General features: G+C 52.1%; 1 protein-coding gene across 3 annotated transcripts in view; it reads left to right on the forward strand.

Moving 5' to 3' along the window:
• PBX1 (PBX homeobox 1) overlaps positions 1-21,908 on the forward strand; it is a 159,983-nt gene that overhangs the window by 110,901 nt on the left and 27,174 nt on the right. For all 3 annotated transcript variants that reach the window (XM_026123388.2, XM_026123390.2, XM_026123389.2), the window contains exons 3-4: positions 18,186-18,430; positions 21,594-21,784. In XM_026123388.2, coding sequence (XP_025979173.1) covers positions 18,186-18,430; positions 21,594-21,784 — 436 coding nt within the window. The remainder of the gene's footprint in view (positions 1-18,185; positions 18,431-21,593; positions 21,785-21,908) is intronic.

The following is a 21,908-nucleotide window of genomic DNA, read 5'->3' on the forward strand; positions in this document are numbered from 1 at the left end:
AGCTGCCTCAGGCTAGCAAAATACGCGGGGAAAATTATCACGCGTTTCTTTTCGGCAAAGTGGAACAAAGATGGCCATTTAGCAGCAGAGGAGCATCCAGTTAATTGGCCTAGCAGATCAGACTCCCTCCAACACGGGCACTTTCCCCATGCGATGGAGATTGCGTGCTGAGCCTCGTCCCTGCTCAGGAAGCGGTGCCGGCTGCAGCAGATCAGGTCCTTGTCCTGCGAAAAGCAACGTGGCCCGGCGCGAGTGGATGGAGAGACGTTCGTGCACACCTGGAAATGGCCGTGCCAGCGTGGGAGCTTCTGCATGCTCATTCCCGACACGCAGTGACTGGCAGGCAGCGGCGTGCGCGGCGCATGAGCCGCGTCTCAATGAGAGCGGAGAGGTGCCGCGTGCCTCGTCGGGGCTCGCCAGCCGCGGGGCCGGCGCCGGAGGGTGCGTGGAGGGGGACGACGACGCCCCGCGCCGCTCCTCTGGGGCCTGGGCTGGACCCGCTGAAGTGCTGCACACCTTGGGGATGTCACTCTCAGGAAGTGGCTTGGGAGCCTGGGCTCCATCCCGGCGCAAGCCCTGAAACGCCGTGGGGCTGCTGGGGCGTTTGTGGCCCGGTTGCCTGCAGAAGAGCCCCACGCAGAGGCAAGCTGCTCCCACGGCGCAGGGATTTTCGCGTTTGCAGGGCCAGGAAGGTCCGGTTCTTGGTGGGCTTTCTCAGAGGATCCATCTCGGCAGCCGCTGCTCTGGCTTCACCTGTGGCCGGGTGGGACTGCGTCTCGCGGACGGAGCCCAGCAAACGCCGTGCAGTGGGTTTGGTCATTTTTAAGGCCGTGCCGTGACTCACCAAGCCCTGACTCATGTCTTCCGAGCGTTTGGGGCCGGCAGCTTCCCATGGCCTCTGTAGGGCTGGAGCAGCAGAGAGGAGGAGAGGCGCAGTGAGGAGACAGGAGCCGGGAGGTGCGTAAAGCTGGTCTGCTTGTGCTTGTTTTCTGGGTTTTTTTGCTCCCTGTGCCGCGGCCCACGCGCTGCCACGCGGGCACCCGCACCAGCATGCGGACATGCGCCCCTGCCGCCCAGCGGGGCAGGCGCCGTGCATGCCGGCGGGGCCGTGCGCGTGCGCTCACGCGCCTGTGTTTTCATGCAGATTGTCTCAGATGGGTCCCAGAAGGAAGATGGGAGGGAGCTGCCTGCAAATGATTTGGCAAAGGTTTTCCTGTTCAATTTGGAGCGTCTCTCCTTTGAAGCCAGTGCTGGGTCTTCTGTCTGCGCTGACGTTCGAGTCCATGAGAGCAAACGATTCCTGCAGCCAAGTATCTGCCAGGCTGTGTCGGGAGAACTTTTATCATTTCTGTCACAGACATCACAACTCGCTTGTCTTACCATACATCTTCCTAAATGTGACAGAATATTCAGCTGTTATTAATTGAATACTCTCTAATTTAACTGCTTAGCCGGAGTGAGAGCGACTGGCTTGTTTCAAGGCGCAGAGCCGGCGTGGGACTCTGGAGGGCTCATGGTGCGGACGGGCACCAAAGCGGGGCTTTGGGCCCAGCTCCGGGGTGTCACGGGGGGTCCTGCACAGGTGCCCTGATCCTGCTGGGGTGGACAGCACGGAGGGTCCTGGCAAGGGAGCCAGTGGGCTGGTCCGCGGGCGAAACTTGGGTGGCGGCGAGAGGAGAGGTGAGCTCCAAGCCATTCCTGCTGCGGGCGCTGCTGCCATTGAGGCTCTTCCAGCGGCATTTTTTCCGGCTGAGTTTTCGTCCTTTGGGGGGTGGATTTGAATCTGAAACCAGCTATCCAGAGAGCGGCCAGCTCACCAAGTGAGCAAAGCCTACTCGAGACCAGTCTGCTTCAATGCCAGCCGTGAAAAACGAGCACGGCTTTCCCACGGAGACGCAACAAGCTGTTGGAAGGGCCCAGGGCAAGACGGCAGCGCAGGGGAGCGGGGAGGGCTGCCTGTTGGGTTTATTCGTTTGAGCTTTGGGCTCTGCCAGGGCTGCGGAGCTGCCGTCTCTGTTGCCCGGGGCTTGTTCAGGTTTGGGTGAGCAGGGGCCAGGCAGCGGGTGCAGACACGCAAGACTCAAACTCATGGTTGTGGCTCCTTGTCTTCCTCCTCCTCAGGGGCTTTGCATTGAATTCGAGGAGTAATAGGGCCATCGGTAGCCTGTGGCTAGGGGCAGATGGCCCACGTGCAGGTGGACTGTTATTGCAGGGTTGCTCAGAAGCTCCAGCTCATTGCTCTGGACATTGCTGTGTCCTCCTTTGGAGGACGCAGGAGGCAGCCCTGGTTTCTCACACCTGCATAGCCAGGTGTGCAGAGGACGTCCTCTTCGGCCTCCCATCATCCGCAGGGATCTGCTGCCCAGGTTTGGGAGCAGAGTCCTCTGCCACCCAGACGCAGCGTCGGCCAGTGGAAAGGGCTGCCGCTGGCACAAAACTGGGGACAAAGCGGCCCAGCCTTCCCCCGCCACGTGCTCCGGGACGGCCGGCTCCTCACACCCGCGCGCGCTCACCTCTCGCTGTCGCTCTCCCTGAAAGTTCAAACCCGGAGTCAAGTTTATTGTTTCTATCTCGTTTATTTTAAGTATAGTTTTACACTTTATTATATGCTGTGACATCTTAAATGGAGCCTGTCACTCCATCTTGACTACTGCTAGGGGCTACAGCCACTTACTGTGTCAGGCTTTTCGGCAGCCCTGATTAACGATATCAAAACGAATGGATCCCAGCGCAGGCACACGCACGAAAATCAAGGGGTGATTTGCATATTGAAATTGTGCACGGCATCAAGAGGATACGGCTAATACAAGCGTTGTACCGACACGCCCCATGGATGCAAATACGCGCTGCCATGCATCCCTGTGTGGAGGACGCGTGCGTGTTGTTAAGGTTTATGCACACAGGCATATATATATATTTACTTAGTATCTTCAGCCAGAGGGAAAAAGCACTTGCCCTTTTTTTCCCCAGGTTTTTTCTTCTCCCAGGACAATATATCAATTAAGATAGCTAAATGGAGTAATATTTTTTTTCTTGTGAGCCTGTTGGGATCTGTTGCAAAATTACCCATGCAAATGCTTTTTTCCTGAAAGTAACATTTTGTTAGGTTAATTCATGCACTGGAAAAACAAACTTTCTCTTCTTCCAGTCCAATCTCCGCTTACAAGTCAGGTTTTTGTAACCCTGTCATTAAAATGCGAGGTAGCCTACAGTAATTTGAATATTTCATTCTGCCGGCTGCTAATGCACTCTGCATTACAGATGGTACTTGCTCCATCCTTCTGGACTGGGTTCAATTATAAATGAAAGTAGGGAGCTGAGATTTGTCTTTTTGTCTCTGCTTAGTTGGAATAACACAATAAAGCTCGATGGGTAGGAATTCCTCAAGCTGCCTCCTCTTCGTCTGCTACGTTTGCTGCGTAGCTTTCTCCTCTTGACTTGCCTTTCAAGTCCAACCCGGAGTACTTGGGTTTGTGGTGGTGGGGTTTTTCGCGATTCGTTTTTGCCTTGGATGCGTCGTGTCCCCTTTTTGAAAGCGCTCAGTTCAGTTCCTCTGCTTCTGTCTGTTACTTACCTGTCTCTGCGTCCCCTTTTGCCATCCAGGTGGGGACAAGTGGTGGGAGAGCGCCACTTGAAACGCCGCGCGGGCGGGAAGGAGGGTGCCGCGGGGCGGCTCCTGCAATGGACGGCGGCTGCTCGGCTGGGGCTCCAGCCCGTCTCGTGGCGCTGCTGGAAGACAAGCTGCTTCCCCTCCCAGTGCGTCCCCAGCGGGGACAAGAGCGAGGTCCTTGGCTGGAGAGACACGGCGGAGCTGAAAGGCAGCCCTGTTCCAGCCCAGGGTGGTGGCCGCGGTCTTACAAAGTCCCTATTAATGGTGGGGCCCCTGGAGAACCAAAGAAAACATTTACCTCTGCTTCATGATTAACAAAAGGGGGGTAGCAAATCTATAGTCCAGCTGTACAGGGGCTCTATTACATACAGATGCCTTTTGCGAGCTCCTTCCCTCGTCTGCGAACGCTAAAAGCAATATTGCCGAGGGAGTCGGAGGAGGTGAGGGCAGGCGTTTCAATTTGGTTTTACATTTACAAGGACCAGATGGCCCGCTGGAGATGATCTTTGATCTGGGACGCAGCCGGAGTTTGTCGAAGATTTTTGCTCCCTTTTTAATCTCCTGTCTGTTTATGGTGTGGGCCTCTCGCAGGAGGCTGGAATTCAAAGAGCGGGCGGGGGGGTTATACGCCTGGCTCTTGCCAACGTGCCATCGCTTCCCTTTGCGGGCTTGGTGTCACAGGGTAGATTTGGTGATAAAAGCACCGAACTGGCTTGTCCGAGGTCACCAATCCTCTTTCTTGGACCCATCATTCAGTCTCTTGCGTTTCCACTCCTTGCTTCTCCTGTAAAAAAGGGCACCAAAACTCCTCTTTCCCTATGTGACTGTCATAAGCTATCTCAGTCTTAAGCTGTCAGCACTTTTTGAACAGGACCTCTGTCTTTCTTGCTTGTACCCGGTAAAAGGAGCCTTGATTTTCGCGAGGGACTCTGGCCCTGTCTGTGGTAGATGTAGGAACATACAAAACTGGCTCCTGTTACACCACTGGCCTGCAGCACAGAAATTTGTGTCAACAAGAAGATCTTGCATTGAATATAATTAAACACATGCAGATGCCTTCAAACAGAAATGTCATTAATTGATCCTTTTTAATTATTTTTCCCCATTTTCTCTCGTTTCTAACACCCTTTCAGGAGCACGGAGATGTATGGCCTCTTTCTCTCTTCCTCTGCTTCCTTGTCATCAAAGGCCAATTTTGGGTTTCTTTCTTCCCCCACATGTTTTGAATGGAGCTGAAATGAACGCAGCCGATCCTATTTCACAAGCGCTTGGACTCTTACAGCGCTCTCCCTCCTGTCCAAACAGATCGTTTACAGAAGGGGCCTCTATTTAAAAAAAGGAACTGAACATTCAGAGCTGTTTTCAGGCCTTAAAACACTGCCGACCGGCTGTTGCCTTTCAAAGAATTGGGCTTTGTCTTGTGCACTCAGGCCCTGAAGACCAGGGCAGCGTTGGACACTGGAATCAGCAGGTTGACGTGGTGGCATGAGGAGCTGAGCATCACATGAAATGTGATCATTTATTTGCCCGAGATAGTCTCCCAAAAAATTGGGTTGTTTGAGCCTCAGGTCAAAGGCCTCACTGTTGTCGTGGGTTCAGGGCTCACTTGAGCAGAGGTGGCGAAAGTGGAAAGTCCATGTTGTGCATCCCTCTTCTGCTGCCTTACTGGACTCAGATGCGATGGCTCTTTCCCAAGGGAAGATGTGTTGTACAGGGTTTGCTGTAGTAGGGATGGTGGAGCTCAGGCATCCTGCTCCAGATCCAGAAGATGGGTTCGTACCTTGTTATGTTTGCACCAAAGACCATCTGCCTTTCCACACAGCTGTAAATAGCAGACCTGGCCATTCAACCTGTTGTTTCATGGCCATGTGTCTTAACCATGCTAGCCTGATAGACCCTCTAGGCTTGGGCAAACTTGACCTCTCTTTGATGCTGTGATTGGGGCAAGCTTGCAAATCAGGCAAATGGAAGAGAGAAGCATAGGCAGATTTTGGTCTGATGTATGTATGTATAGCGCTTGAGAGAAAAACTTTGCACGTGTACGTAAGGAAGGTCTGCAAGCAGCTAGAGGAACGTTTAATCCTGGAGAGCTGTGGTACTTCAAACACACACAGGGATCACGTGCATATGGGCTCAAGGGAGGCTGACTCTGGCCCAGTCACCTTGTTGACATCTGTAACATGCGGAGCGGGAGGCTGTCAGGATTGGTTTGGGAGGCTGCAGTGACTACACTCAGGTTATAGCAATGAGGTGGTCTGGTACTGTGCCCCCCGGACGTGGATGGCTGGGGTTGTTCAGTGGCTGATGTGTTGCATCCCAGCAGAGACTGTACTGCAGGAATTGGGGTGGGATTTCTCCTACAGAAGGGTAGGTGCTGGGCCTTGACTGGCCTCTGAGAAGAGATCGCTAATGGTAGGCACCGCTGATCCACTCATACTCAGTAGTGGCTGCACTGGAAAGAAGGAAGAGTGTTAGGGGACATGCTCAGCTCTTGCGTTTTTTCAGAAAGTTAGTGTTGGAAATGGGAACATGGTTCTGGGCAGAAACCATGCCAGCAAGTGAGAGGTGGAGATCAGCTGCCAGCAGAGGGAGGGGACCTGGCCTGAGGGCACTGTCCACCATGGGAGGATGTTGCTCGTCTGTCCCTGGCTCTCAAAAAAGAAGTCTGCCTTGGTTTCTGTACCATTGCTCTGCACTGTCTGCCTTTTTGAGAGAGAAAGGGAGGAAAACATTGGAGTATTTCCTGCTATCACTTGACTCTGAGACCTGAAGCTTTAGGATATCTCTCCTGTATTGCACAAAATCCTAAACCTAGCCCATGGCAGCACCATCAACTTTGTGTTTGGTGGCAGAGTCAGAGTGCTGTCAGTCATGTGATGGACAGTGGGTCTCTTTGAATTAGCAGACCTGAGACTTGAGTAGGACATTGCCATCTAACAAGCACCAAGCCAGTTTTTCTTGGATGGAGTCTTGAGGGTCATCTTCTTGAAGGATGGCTGGAAAGGAAAATCTAAAATGCAGCTTTTCGTCTTGGGCTCTTGCCACTCTTTCCACCTATGACTTTCTTCCCCTGGCTGCTTTGTGTGTTGAGCAGCAGTTCGCCAGCTCTGTGTGTCCAGGGGAGATGACCTTTTCAAAAGGGGAGCAGGCTCGAAAGGCAGCTTCCTTCTGGGGAAAGCCTCTCTTTGTTTGCCTTGGGTTTCAGGGCTTGGCCTGGGGCATTCAGAAACGGGACCCTTGTCCTCAGAGGGGCTCCGGAGGCCCTGGGTTCTCATTAGCAGATTCAGCTCGTTCAAAGGACCCATTTCTTTTCAGCAAGGAGAATTCATATGCAAAGCGCCGAGCCGGAGTGGGAGGCAGATCCCAGCCTGACTGGCGTTCAGAGGTTTTTTTATGATTGGACCTGTCCTCAGAGCAATCCAGTCTTTTGCCTGCTGATTTGTTCCTGCAGGGTTTGGGGAATCCTGCTCCCGCTCCAGGCTCTGAGCTGGGCAGCGTTTCCGGGCATGCGTCATGCCAGGTCCGAGCCATCTCTCGGGGACTCTTGTTGCTTTGTCCCTCTGTGACAATTTGCTCTCTCAGTGCTGAGGAGAGGGGAGTCTGGCCCGGCACCCAACAACCTCCAGCAGATGAAGGTGAGGTTTGGGGTGGAAGTCCCCCACACCCCTGCTCTCTGCAGCGGGCTGAAGTGCCTTCACAGCCGAGGAGCACTTTACGAAGGCTGACTTTACAAACGGGGAAACCGAGTCGTGGCACAGCAGGCCCCGGCCATTCGAGGGACCGAGGCTGAGCCCTGTGTCTAACCCATGCGTGCTCACTCCTGTTCTTCTCACTGGAATACCAAAATCGGATTCTTTTCCCTCATATCGCAATCTAGGGTTGGAAACCTCCCCCAATACCATCCCAACCATCTCCAAGAGGCCTGAGAAATGCATGTATGTGCATGTGGGTGTTATCCTCTTCCCCTTTGCTGTTTGCAATGCCAATTTGCCGTTACAGCCACCAGGTTTTCTCCGAGGCAGATGCTACCCCTTTAGCCAGGCCAGCCCGTAGTCAATTAGCTGTGTTACGTCTTTCGCTCGAGTCTGATCCAGCAGCAGAGCAGCGCTGACTCTCGTTCTGCTTTTCTTTATCTCCTGCGCCCGCTGTTCAGAGGTGCTGGAGGCCTGTGCTCGTTTTTCTTCCCCTCTGCCATGGCAGGGGCTGGGGAGGCTGGGGTGAAACGGAGAAGGCTGTGTGACCGCGGACGGTGTGGTCTGTGCCATGCGGGAATCTGAGACACACGCTGTTTGCTATGCAGATAAGGGATTGATTGCACTTCACAGCTGTAACTGGAGCCTGCTAATCCTGCCCTGGTTCGGAAGAGGCGAGCTGCTTCCCCAGATAAGCAGTGTGCAGGCCAGTGAGCGCGCTCTGCGCAGGGGATGGGTTCAGCATCGCCACCTTACTGCAACCTGCTTTGAGGTCAGGAGCAGGAGCCTGGTGCGGGGCCGTGAAGAGGACATGTGAGGTGGTCAGTGGGAGAGGAGCCGCAGTCGCAGTCCGGGGATGCGGGCCCATACTCATCTGTGCTCTTCCAAGGGAAGAGTGACGGTAAGATGGTAAGAGAGCAGAGGGGGCTGACCTCTCCGTGTCTGGAGTTCAGCTCTGGGTAAAGAAGGTTGTTTGCTGAGCGTTATTAATGGGGAGTGAAGTTGATTTGCTTAATTACATGGAGTTGTGAGGGTTTGCTGCCCTGCGGGGCATGGCAAAGGAGCAGAGTGGGACGTCTGGCTTTGGTCGGCTTTTTTTTTTGAAGTTCATAAGCACTTTCAACTTGTTTTCTGTGGCTAAAGCCACTTGCGCTTGGTGATCTGTGTACAGTCCAAGCAGTTCAGACAGCTGCTGGATTTTGAATGTTACCTGCTTCCAAATTTCTCCCTTTCCCATGTGCTTACGTAGAGGAGTTTTGCCACTGAAGCTGATGGGAGTTAACCACCAGCCTAAAGCAAAGCATCTGTGAGTAGACAGGGCTTGTGGAGTCAGGGCTGTAAAAAGAAAAATAAAAAGTATTTAAATTTGATCCGCAGTGCTTTGTTCAACCACTGCAGAGCAATAATTGGAAATATGAAAACAGGGTTAAAAGTTTCTGTGCCTAGCTAAGTTACTAGCCATGAGCTAAAGTGGTCGACAGGAGCAAGATGTGGGGAAGCACTGGAAAGAAGGGCTCATCTGTGTTCGTTCTGCTTTGCAGGGAGTCACATTTCCCAAGGAGTCTGGTTTTCAGTAATCACCACAATATTGTGCCTTATTTTTATGGAAAAGGCTATTTTAGGTCGTTTTCCAGTTTGTTTTTTTTCCCCCCCCCCAATGTGTTAGTGATAATTTTCCAGACCTTTTGAGCATTGTGCTGCCAGATCTTTGCTCACTATGGCAACTAGTTTGGTGTTTGGGGAGGGGTTAAGAGAAAACTTGTGCAGACTGTTTTCTGACACGCTAAAATACATGTCTCTCTTCTGCCGCTTACATGGCACAGGCAAGCTTCATCCCCCCAAAATGATGAAGAGCCTCTACTGGGAGCTGAGTGACTTTCTGGCATATGATAAATTCCCCTCTCTCATTCCCCACCCCACAAAATTATAGTGTGAGGGTAACTCAAACTTTTTGTGAATTCAGGTTGAATAATCTGGGCTCTTCCAGCCCAGAAAGATGTGAAATATTCCCCCTTTCTGTTTTCTCTAGCAACAGTTTGGTTGTTTTGAAATTGACCCAAATTTTGATAAAAAGGAGGAAAAGAAAGAAGAAGAAGGAAAATGATAACATGAGATGCAAAGAGAAGATTTCATTTTTGGTTCAGGGAGACATTTTGATCTGAAATTGGGTTCTGATGTGGAGGAGTAGACAAGGAGGAAAGTGTGATCTAGAAAATAAATAAATAAATAAATAGAATCACTTTAGGGCTCCTCAAAAGTGTTTTTATCTCCGGTGTCCTCAGCTGAGCCACCAATCTGAAGAACCCAATATTCCCACCGCAGTGGCTTTTACAAGTGGTGAAGGTAACTTGCATGTTCCCAAAATTGGTGGCAGTTGGGAGGTTGCTGAGGGAAGTGTTGCTGCCTCTAGCATCTAGCGCTTCTATTGTCAGCTGTGGCTCTGGTCAGGTCTTGGGTAGGGCTTGTTGGCAACTGCTTGAGTTGGCCTGCGGGGCTTGAGGGACCATTAATCTGAACCGATATGACTGTCCTAGGGTCATTCGGTTGATGAGCGTGTTTTCCTGTATCCCAAAGTCGTGATGCTGAGCGCGGTGCGTTGCATGGCCAGATACGCTGCCGGAGTTGGAGCGTGCCTTGCAGTCACTGGAGGACCTTCTGCTTGGGTTTAGCTTGTTACATGGCCCCTTGCTTCAGGCTCTGTGGGAGTATGTATCTGTGCGCAGTTGGGCGTTTTTGGAGTGAATCAACACCTCTCCACCTCAAAAAGCCTCTCTTTCAAAATCATTTAAGTGCTTTCTTTCCAAACAGCCCTGACGCACACTCCAGTGTCGGGAGAGGAGGTGGCTTTGTAAGTGTCCAGAATGGCTTTGCAGCATTCGTGGGTTCAAGTGTCTTTTTTGTTGTTGTTGTTGCTGTGATTTGTTGGTTTGTTTAATGGCTTTAGACTGTGGAAATTGGTGACAGAAACGGCCCATCAGTTTCACAATGTTCCTTCTTTCTCTGGGAAATAAATAAATAAGTAGATGCACAAAAAGCCATTTTGCCAGCTGAAATTTTCCATGCCTCATCTCACGGCAGCCTGTTTTGGAAAATCTGAGCAAAATCTGTTCATCCATTTGTAAGTTTTGGAAAGGTTAGAGAAAGGAGGGGAACTTTTATGTCAATTTTAAGAAAAAAAATCACATCTCCTTAGTCCCTCTTCCTGGAAGGGTGTATGCCTGTGAGTTTGGAAAGTCCAGCCTCCATTTGTGTTGGAAATAGGTATCTGTGTTTTTACTTTTTCAGTGGCTTCTCTTAAACACCCGTCATACATCCGACTCGGGTTTAAAACCCTTGTGATTACTTAACACCTTGCTTGTTGAGAGCATTGATGTTCATTTAACATGAACACCGTGTGCTTTGCCAAGAAGACACTTACGTTGCTGTCTATCTCATGGACCTCTGAACTGGTGGTTGAGGACACAGCACGGACAGAGCTGTTTTAGCATCCTACAGAATGCTTCGGGAATGTATTTATTCCCTGTGAACATAGGGTCCCTAAGGTGACTTTGTGTTTAAAGTGAAAATCCAAGTCAACAGTTTCAACAAGAACATGGAACTCAGCTTTGGTGCTGCTGCTTAGAAGATTTTGGTGGTCTAAGGGAGGTCCTTTATGAGAAGGCATATTCCTGCTTCCCCGACTTCTGTCCTCTCCTCTCATCACATGTAGATCAGCCTGTGCCTGGAGTAGGGCTCCTTCAGGATTCTTGCAGTGATTTCACACGGGCTGGGACTTGGTTGAGTTATAGCAGTTTAATGCCTTGCTATGTATTGGCCAAGCCATGGTCAAGGTTTGCACATGTATTTGGAGCATGTGGGTGATACAGTGTGGGTGCATTAGTTTGACTTAGATTTATGTAGCTTTGGGGCTTCTGAAGCCAGGGAATTTGATGCTTCCCTCTGTGTGGGGGGTTTGCTGTTATACTGGGATGCAGAAGAAATTAAGCTGCAAATATATGTGAATAGAGGAGGAAAACAGGAGTTTAAGTAGGTACACGGTGATGTGGTTGGCTTGGGGGCATTTCTGCAAAAGCAGAGTTTGGGAAGAGTTAACTCGAATCCGTGCCATCAGAGGTTAATTGGGGAAGTAAACCCTGGCCGTCCCGACATGGGTACGAGTGCGCGTATGAGTCCGGGGAGGTTATAAACAGACAGCCACAAGCCACTTAACTGTGTCAGGTCCTCGCAATTTTAACTGTCCCCAGATATGAGGCAGAGGGGAATATTTTTACATGAGGTTCAGTGCTGTTGATCTTATATGTTCACAAATGTAGAATCAGGCCCCAGTGAATATTGAGATCAGCTTAAAATAATGAGAATTCTTACAGGTTTTGTTAGCAGGGATATTTGTCAGCATTCTGGCTGCCCCTGTATTTGCCAGCTGTTGTTTTAGACCTGGAGGTCTAAAGGAATATCTTTAATGAATAGCAGTGAAATATGTGAAGCTGAATATGTGAAGCTCCTGAAGCTGGGACTTTATGAACCCAAGTGAATATTGTGAACCGTAGTAAAATTGCAAAAGGTAGCATGAGTGGTAACGTTTAACGTCTCAGTAGCATTTCAGAGTCAAGCCGTGTGGCTACGTGGGTCTGCGTAGGATGTAGATAGGAGTTTCTGCATTCCCAGGGCGGAATTGGTGCGCGTTCGTTGTGCGTACGACACCACAGGAGCAAACGCTGGTCCCAGGCCAGGAAAGGGTTTGGGAAAGACTTTTTCTTTCCTCGATACGCAGTTGAGGTTTTCGTGCTTTGGTAGGTGAGGACCGTTGTAGACAAGGAGGAATCTTGTCTCATTTGTGCCTATGCAGGCTCTGTGTCAGAGCAGCCAGCAGTACTCTCTGCGAGTGGCATTTCTGCTCAAGGCATCACTGATTCACCCCGGGAAAGTCACGCAAAAGGCCAGCTCACAACCCCATGGCCATGGCAGAGGAATCGTTCGCTTCTTTTGAAACTCTGTTGTTGGGTGGTTCCGCCCCGCAATACATCTTAGGCACAGTGGAGGCAGGAAAGAAAACCCTTCTGAAAATCACAACCTAATTACTCCCATCTGCTCCGTCACTGCTTCCCATTTCTGCCTGCCAGGATGCTTGTCTCCGATGCTAAGTAGCACATTATTTTCGATAAGTTGCAATCATTTACTTGAAATCTCCTTCTCCTTTAAAATGTCCCCCTGGAAAGGCAATTCAGCAAGTTGGGAAAGGGCAGAAACAAAAACGAGAACACCCAAAAACAGGCAGTCCAGCTCGGGCTGGAACGTGGACTCTCCTCTGGTACTCATTAAAAGTACTCAGCAGGTTTCTTTCAGGGTGGGTTTGTTTAAATGTCCAGCTGCTGGAATCAGCTTTTGGCTGATGTTCTCAGCAAATGGAGCTGTAGAGGAATTGCCAGCTTGTATAGTTTGAGGGATTTTTGACCAAACAGCAAATTTTAGGGGACAGGGTTTTTGACTGCTGAAGTCAGTGGATGATTGAGGAACCCTGAGGTACATGGTAGCGTGCAGCAAAAGCCTAGCAAGCAGCTGTACTGGTCCTTGAAAATCTCTTGTTTCGTCATCGCAACCTGGGCTGGCCTGGTGTTGTTCACTGTGTTGTCTTCCTCCGAAATGTCACTGTTGCATCCCTGGACAGTCTGCTGCTCCACTTTGCCTTGGTCTCCTCCAGTTTCTTCTGCTTACCCTTCTCTTTGTGCTCAAAAAGTCTTGGCCACGTAGGAACAAGCGTGACTGCACATGCGTGCAGCAGTGCGCGAGATGTGCTGGGACAGGGAGATACAAAGACAAGAAGTGGTGGGGAACGTTGTACCAAAGCTGGCTGTATCCTGTTGTGAGCAGATTTATCCTATTGTAGGAATCTAGCCAGGACAGTCATATGGTTGCCCCTCTTGTATTTTGTTAGCTTTTGGCAACTGGCTGCATTAGGATAAAAAGCTCTTGCCCTTTCTAGAAGACGGGTAGTGCTTGGAGATTTGAGCCTCCTTTTCTGGTCTCTGCCACCCAGCTCCCTTGGCCGCAGGGAGCATCGCTAAGCCATCATCTGCCGCTACACTGCTGCCATCCTCCCTGACTGTGCTTAGTTGCCTTCATGATCTTCTTCTGCCAGTGTTGCTTTGGCCTGTCAGATTGGAAGGGTTTGGTATGACTGGAGAGTTGCCGAGCTGAGGCCTTCGGTGGAGAAGAGAGGTGCCTGCATGTTTGGCTCCTGCGCTGAGCTGACTCTGCAGCTCCATTTGGAAAAGTGCTTCCAGGAAGATGGAGTAAATATGGGACTGGGAAGTTGGGACGGTGGAGCAGGAGAAGGCCTGGTACCACTTTAATGGATTTCTTAGATGTCTTCAAAGTCCTAGGCCATCCCTCAGGACGCAGTCCATTTTGAAGGCATGTGCCCAGCACAGTGTATAACCAAGGGATGGCTTTCTCCTGCCCTGTGACCCTCCGCCCTGGCTGTAATTTGGGCTGACTGGCTGCCCAACGCTTGGGAATGCTGTACAGTGTTGTGGTGTGGGGACACGGAAGCGCACGGGGGGCCTGCTGCCCATCTCATGTGCACGTGAGGGCTGGCTGGTCCGCAGGGGCTCCTGGGGACCAGAGCCTGGCAGATTCCCAGGTCTGTGGGACATAACTTGGTGACTCGGTGCAATTTCCATCCTGTGTCCCTGCATCACAGGGCTGGCAAAGGACCCAAGGAGTTATTTTCGGCTTTGCCTCCTTGCCCGATTCTCAGAGGCCAGCTCTGCCACCACGTCCCCGTGTCCCTGCACCGCTGCCAGGCAACAGAGCAGGCCCACGATCAGGACTCGGATGATTTCCTCCCGCACGCGATGCCCGTAATATCTTGCTCGAGAGCAAGAGCGAGCGAGCGAGCTAGGGAGCCATTTCCTGGGCTGCACATGCTGGAAATGCCCAAGCAGAAAATCCGGGCACGACCCAGTGAACTTGAATCCCCCGCCAGTGCGGCTCTCCCGGGCGAGGGAGTTAGCGGCGCGTGGCTGCACGCCGCCTGCCCGTTCGCTGCCGCGTGCCTGCCTGCCCGCCGAGGGAGCACCCAGGCCTGCGGGGCCGTGGCAAGGCAAAGCAGGCGCCATCACGTCGCACCGGGGCGCCCGTAACGCTTGGGGCATCGCTGGCGCCTTGCGCGGCGTTCGCACCTGCAGAGCAAACTCTTTGCAACCGGGGGAGCAGGTAGGGCTTCAGGTCCGGCACTGCCCTGCTCCCCGACCTCACTCCTCCCCGAGGCAACGAGACGTAAAGAACAGCCGCAGAGGGGTCCGCGGCCAGACCCGCGGTTCGGCGGGCCCTGGCTGCTCGTGGCGCTGAGGTCTCCACCAGTCACCCCGATTCGGCCCTGCGCGGTGCCAGCGAGCCGTGGGGCTGGAGGCAGGCGTCCCGGCCCCGCTCTGAAGCGGAGCGTCTCCCCTTTGCGGTGAGCTCAGGAGCGTCTTGCAGCAGTGCAAGTGGGGACAAGGTGTGTGGTTTTGCTTTGATTTTAAAATACATGTGTATATATATTTTTATATATATATATATATATATGTATATGTAGGTGTGTGTATATATATATATAAAAATTGTGTGTGTATAGATATAAATGCATATATAAAACTGTATTTGGAGCCAGGCATGAGATCTCCACGAGGAGCGAGCACCCTCTAGCGGCATTCGACACGGCTCCCGGGGTTTCGGAGCCAGCAGGAAAGCAGCCAAAGACCAAAAGTCTTGCGTTCATTTTCCTCCCCCCGCTCCATCCTCCTGGCTGTTAGTTGGTGTCTTTCTTTTTGTTTTTCCTTTTTCGTTTCTTTAATCGGGAGCAGCGGACGGAGGGTCACGGGGACCGCGGGCCCCACCGTGGGCACCGGCACTCGGTTCCAGCTTTCTGTCGGAAAAGTGCTGCCTGCTCCCGGACCGCAGGGGCACCAGAGCCGAGGGAGCGGGAAACATCGTTCTGCTTAATTTGTTTTATTTTAATTTCATGTGAAAACTGACAGCCCGAGGAGAGCGGAGGCCTTTCACACTCATCAGTGCCGGCGCCCTGCCGCCTCCTGCCCCTCGCATGCTGCCACCGTTCCCCGGGAAGCATCCCTGTCGCAGGCAGCTTCCCAGGGGCCGAGCCGGCCCCAGCTTGCTGCCGCCACTGGGAAAGGTCAGAGCCTGGCATTAAAGCCTGCAGCGGGATGCGAAACCTATCCTGTATCCCGCTGTATCCCTGCATCCCCCCCATCCCGCACTGAATGCCGGGGGAGGTGAGCGGGGTCGGCAGATCCGGTCCTCGGCGCCGGCTGCGGCCGCTTGCATAGCGCCGACGAGATAAAAAAGGAGCTTTTAAATAATCATTTTGTCTCCTCCTCGCCTGAGCGCAGCCTTCCAGGGATAAATAGGCAGCATCAGTTCTGCTTAGACACATTGGCCTTTTCATTTATTTACTTAATAGCGTTATTCTTGCCGGCCAGTCGGAGCCGCCGAATCGTGGCATGGTCCCGGCCCTGTCTCACGGCGCTGGATTTTGTCCCTGCTCTGGAGCCGCGTGTCCCCAGGAGGGGACCGTCGGGTAGCGCGGCCGGCACCAAAGTGGCTGTGTGTCTGTGCACATATATATATATGTGTATATATATAATGTGCATGGTTTGCTTCTATGGGTTTTGTTTATTATTTACCCACGTTGATTTCCATTTTTATTTAGGCTTCGGATGTGCTTTTATTTAAGGATCTTTTAGCAGGAGAACAGGGATTTATTCTCTCTTTTCATAGCCAGTATCTCTCTGCCCTGTATCTTGTCATCTCTTCCCCATCCCTCTTCTCTTTTTAGGGATTTTGGTTAGTCTTACCTCTGATTTCAGAATAGGGACCACAAACCCCAAACCATTTTCTGAACTCTTCCCTCGAATTTCCTCACTGGTGAGTCGTGTCGCTCCGGGACGGCTTGTCTGACAAAATCTCTCCTCGGGCTTTGCGGAGCAGTAGCGGGGATGCGGGCAGGGCGAGCGCACACGGCGGAGAGAAACCCTGGATCTTGCTTGCTTGGGTTTCCCCGAGCTTTGAAGTTGGCATCGGGATGCAAAGCTGGCACCGTGCCCCATCCCTATTTGTCTAAATGATTATCCCTAGTGCGGAATTATTATTAGCTCATGCTATATTTACTGCTGGGGGGCTTTTTTCTTTTTTTTTTCCCCTTTTTATTTCCTGACCTTCTAAGCTTTGTTTACAGCCGATGTTTTAAACACAAACAGGCCAATTAAGGAGAGGCTCCCAAAATAGTGATTTCGTAGGAGTTTGAGGCTTAGAAAAGCTCTGTTACTGTGTGTTACCCAAACCTCTCCACGGGGTCTTTCACTTCAAGTGATCTTATGCTAATAACAACAGTATCTTTCTCAAACTTATTTCAGAGTGAGGAGAAACACCCCTTGTTTGGTAGGGGGTTTTGTATTTACTGCTCACTTATTGCTTCTTTCTGGCAACTGATTTGAGATACATTTTTTTAAAGACAGTGAAAATCATTTGCTGTTGTTTGTGCTGCAAATTAGGGTATCAGAAAAATGGGTTAAATTCATCATAGGTGTAAGCAGGCCCAGCTTTAATAAAATCCGTGGGGCATTACCCAGCTCTGTCAGATAGAGGTGCATGTGTGTCTGCAAAGTGTTTTGAGTTCCTCTGCCAGAGGAAATGGGAAAACAGAATTCATTTCTCTTAGGAATTGCCTTTTTCTGTTCACTTGTCAAGCCTTTTTTTTTCTTCCCCCTCTTTTTTTCCCCACAGGCGCGCACACCTGTGTGTATACATGCAGAAGTCTAGGGTTATGTTTGTGTGTTCAAACACCGACTGCATGCATAACCGAAATGGCATTTCTAAATTATAAAAAAGAAGGAGCGAAAATTTTGCGCGTGTGTTTATATATCAATACATATGGGTGTGAATTCATCCAAAAGGCAGAGGGAGAGATGGTGCGTCCTACACCCACGCGAGTGCTCCGCAGAATATGTCTCTGCCTCGCTCCTCCCGCAGCCCGCGCGCGTGCACGTCCGCTGCTTTGCTGGAGCCGGCCGCTCCGGGCTGCAAAGCTGTTTCTTTATCCCGGCACCCTGGTGCTTCTGACTTTTGTGGGGGCCGATGTGTGCCTCTTTGCTGCAAAGCCACCCGGAGTGGTCGCTGCGCTCTGCCGTGATTTTTACAGGAAAGAGCTCAAAGGAGACTCACTTTTACCTGAAGCAATAATTGAAACAGCGAGTCCAAAGAGGGGGGAAAATTTTTCTCTCTTTGGCAAGTCATTTTGTAAGGATTAATTAAGTGTTGCCCCCTTTTCTTAGCACGGTTTAAACTTCACTTGGATGATCAAATTTAAAAAAAAGGTGTTTTCCAATGAATAAGATTTATTTCGTGCATTTCTTTGTCTTTTGTTAGGTGGCTAAAAGCTCGTTGTGCATTAGTGAGGCTTTGCGAGCCCTCTCCATCCGTATTTAAAGATAGGGAAACTAAGGCACGGCTCTGCTCTTAGCTCTTCACCCTGGCACCTTTGAGCAGGAGGGAGGCCGAGCTCTTCTCCCTCCGCCGCGTAGGACTGTGCCTGCTGGAGGCCGAGGCAAGCAGTGCAGGATCAGGCCCAGATGATGTGTTAGGTAACGTGAGAGTGCCTCGGGGTGAGCCGAGAGCCAGACTAGGGCCTCTCCGCTTCCCATTCCACCCTGGAAGCAGGATATGGCCCTCCGGCTGTGTTTGGGGAGCAGTCGCGGCGGCACTGGGGATTCACGTCTCCCTTCTGGGCTGCAGATCTCGCTTTGGCCCGGCGAGGCCCTTTCCGCTGTCTGCGCTCGTCCCCGGGGCGCGACTCACGGCTCCTTTCCCCTCTGTGTCTCCTGCAGTGCTGAGCATCCGGGGAGCCCAGGAAGAGGAGCCCACAGACCCCCAGCTGATGCGGCTAGACAACATGCTGCTGGCCGAGGGGGTGGCCGGCCCTGAGAAGGGAGGCGGCTCAGCCGCCGCTGCTGCTGCCGCCGCGGCCTCCGGCGGGGCCGGCTCCGACAACTCGGTGGAGCACTCCGACTACCGAGCCAAGCTCTCCCAGATCCGGCAGATCTACCACACAGAGCTGGAGAAGTACGAGCAGGTAACAGGCTCATTCGCGCCGCCCGGGAGGGCCGGGGCCGAGCCGCGGGCCGGCGGGCCGAGGAGGAGCAGCCGGGACGGAGCTGCCGCGGATGCGTGCAGCCTGGGACGCTGCTGACATCTATTGTCGAGAGCGCGCGGGCAGACGCAAGCCGTTGCTTTGTTTTGTAACGAAAACGCGGGGTTTTAGGGTCGGGGCTGTGTTGCTGCTGCTGTTCTGGCACGTGCTGTGCAAACACGCTCAGCGTTTATTGCCCCTTTTATTTTCTTTAGCCCTTCCCTAACGTTTTGCCTAAAATTGGCCCTGTGCGAGGGGACTTCTTTCTGAGCTGCTTGCCTTGTTAGGGCAGTTTTTCAGCAAAATCTCAGCAGTGCTCAAAGCAGAATCTTTCTTCAGTATTTCTTCTCCCTGAAAAGTTAATTTACCGGAGGGAAAAAAGAAGTGTGGCTTTTTTCCTGTGGAAAATGATTCTTAAAAAAAAAAAAGAGAGAGAAAAAAAATATAAAAAATGTTTGGGTCATGAACACAACTATTAGTATCGCTGACAATTGTATGAGAAGCTTTGCAGACCAAAATTCAAAATTGGTTTCTTTCAAACGCTTCCAGATGTTTTGCAGACCTCTCTGCTGTGCCGCGCGACTTGCCGTTGTGATGAATGTGGTTTCTACCCGGCAGTTTTGGTTTATAGAGTGTGAGCAAGAAAGTATCCCTCCTTTTGGGAGGGCGCCTGGCTCCATGGCCGAGGGCCAGCCTGGGTTTTTGGCTCTCTGGTGCAGCTCCGTCCTTCGCTGAGGCGCCTGGGGCTGTGACCCAAGGCCGACGCTGGGGTCTGTGCCGGGGTGCAGCATTGACATGTCGTTAAGGCGTTTTCACAGTGCATTAAATGAGGAATGAGAAGGGGGTGGCCTGGCAGGGGGGAGGTTGCAAGGGTGACCTTTCATGTCTGTCCTCAGCCGTTGCTGCTGCTCCCTTGAGGCACGTACCCCGGCTGGCACAGCACAAGGGCTCTTCAGCTTTCTCCCAAGGGTAGGGGTGGAGAGCACATCAGAGCTCATCTTTCAGGCCCCAAGCTGAAGAGAGGGAGAGAGACCCCCATGTCTTCTGGCATCCCAAGCCCAAGGAGGGATACCTGAACAGCAGAGCCAGGGAGGACTCCTCCAAGGGCACAGCCGGGCCCAGGCTTTGCGGAAGGCATTTCTGCCCCTTCCTTATGTGGGTGGGGGGTTATTTGTTGGGTTTGTTTTGCTGTTTTTCTTTCTGCATCATTTTTGCCTCTCAAAATAGAACCCCGGCTGAGAGAAGTGTTTACCACCAGCCCCCTTGGGCGAGACAGGCCACATCTTCCCTGCTGTTATCCCATGGCTCACCCAGAGCTTTCCCTCTGGCTTGTTTGTTCTTGCAACCCACTTAGGTTGTCACTTTTACCGCAAAGATGCTTTGCAAATGGATGTGTCAGGCCACATTTTGCAGCTGTGGCGAGGCAGAGCTAGTATTGTCACCTGCACCCCTGCAGTCCTTCTGCAAAGCCAGGGTTCAGATGTGGTTTTTGGCCTGCATGCCCCTATTTCTTGTCCTGTTGGCAGGGCACTTGGAGCAGAGCACAGCGCCGGCTGGAGGGATCTCAGCGCCTGGCTTCACATGGTGTCTGGCTGTTGCTGTGACAGCACAGCGCTCTCCTGCAATTTTGCCTTTAATGCTCTTATTTCACGCGAAGAGGAGACAAGCTGAAATTGCTCAGGCATCTGGGAGCAAAGAGTCGCCTGGCTTTGAGCTCTAGTAACCGCCGCTCAACCGGCACCCTCCGCCCAGGGGAGATCAGAGCTGTCAATTGAAGCTGGTGATGGGCAATTTGTGGGGCTCTGCTGGCCTAGTGACATCTCCCTGTTGGGTCTGAGCCACAGAGGTGTACGTAGGGACTCGTCACCTCCCGGGCTAGTCACGGGCAGGCTCTGGGGATGGTGAACGGAGCGGGAGAAGCTGCTTGAGAAGCTTGGAATTGTGCTATGGGAAAGATGTTAAGTCAAGTCTATGTCATCAGTCTGCAAAATCAGTCTTTCTTTCCCCTTATAACCCTTTTTTCCCATCATGGAGTGAGAACCAGGGACGCTGTCCTCCAGAGCAGCTCTGCGTGTTCCAGGAGCGCCTGAAACTTCTGGAGCCATCAGTGTCTGAGTACCGCTCTTGGCCTGTTTTTTGGGGGCCTGGATCCCAGACTGTTTCTGGGAATTGGAGGAGTCCCATCCTACCAGTGAGGTGCCGAGGGAATGCAGGCAGAGAGCAGAGTCCCCACCTGGGCTGCCTGGGCTGTGGACCATGTGGAGGACGGTGGAGTTAGCAACGTAGTGTCATGGGGTGCTGCCTCCAGCTTGCAAGCAGTTCCCTTTTCATCCTGTCCCAGGACAGGTGGTTGGGCTGAGAAGCTGCATTTTATCTGGCTTCAGAGTCCCTCCTTTGACCCCCCTACTGCTCCCTCTGCCCTTCCCTCACAAAATGGCAAGGAGGCAGCAGGAGCAGCCGGACAGTGCTGTGCCAGCAAAAATCTAATTTGGGTTATTACCTGCTTGCCCTTTCCTGTCAGGGCTCCTGCCTCATTCAGGCTTTAATTATTGTCATTATTTACTTCTTATCAGATGTGCTAAAAGCCCAGAGCAGGGCTGTGTCTCTCTTGAGAGCTCTTCTCGTGAAGCACGGAGGTGGCTCTGCGAGCACTGGGTGCTGGAGTCTGCCTGGGGCAGCGGGAGGAGGGACGAAGGATTGAAAAGTTCATGGTTCTCCCCAAATACATCTATAACTCCTCCAGCCCCATCTGGAAAAGCAGTGTAAAGGCTGGAATTTCTTCATGCTTCACATGGGTCCTAGGGTTTCACTTAGCCTAGGTCCATCCATGACCCCTGACAGCAAGGAAATTGGCTCCTGCCTTTCCCTCAGTGTGTGTTGGGAGTCTTTTGTGCCCTCTGCCTTGCAGGCAAGAGAAATTCATCTCTCCCCCGGGAGCCAACACATCCTTGCCTTGGGTCTGCCCTGACAAACCCTGGCCTCACAACTCAGCAGCGAGGCTTCTGCCTGTGTGTCCCTCCTTAGCTGTGTTGCCTCTGTACTGTCCTTGACGCCATCGAATGACCTTCCGATCCTGGGGTTTCTTTTGCTTTTCTTGCCATCCCAGGCATGCAATGAATTCACCACCCACGTGATGAACCTGCTGCGTGAACAGAGCCGGACCCGACCGATCTCGCCGAAGGAGATAGAGCGAATGGTGAGCATCATCCACCGCAAGTTCAGCTCCATCCAGATGCAGTTGAAGCAAAGCACGTGTGAAGCCGTCATGATCTTGCGCTCCCGATTTCTGGACGCGCGGTAAGTGCACTCCCTGAAACCCTCCTCCACACCTATTGTCTCCATTAGGAGTGGGAAGGTGCCTTACGGAGTCACAGCAGAAGGCATCCACGTTCTCTTTTGGGCCTGTGAATGGAAAGATGAG

This window comes from Dromaius novaehollandiae, chromosome 8 (genome assembly GCF_036370855.1).
Source record: "Dromaius novaehollandiae isolate bDroNov1 chromosome 8, bDroNov1.hap1, whole genome shotgun sequence".
NCBI lineage: Eukaryota > Metazoa > Chordata > Aves > Casuariiformes > Dromaiidae > Dromaius > Dromaius novaehollandiae.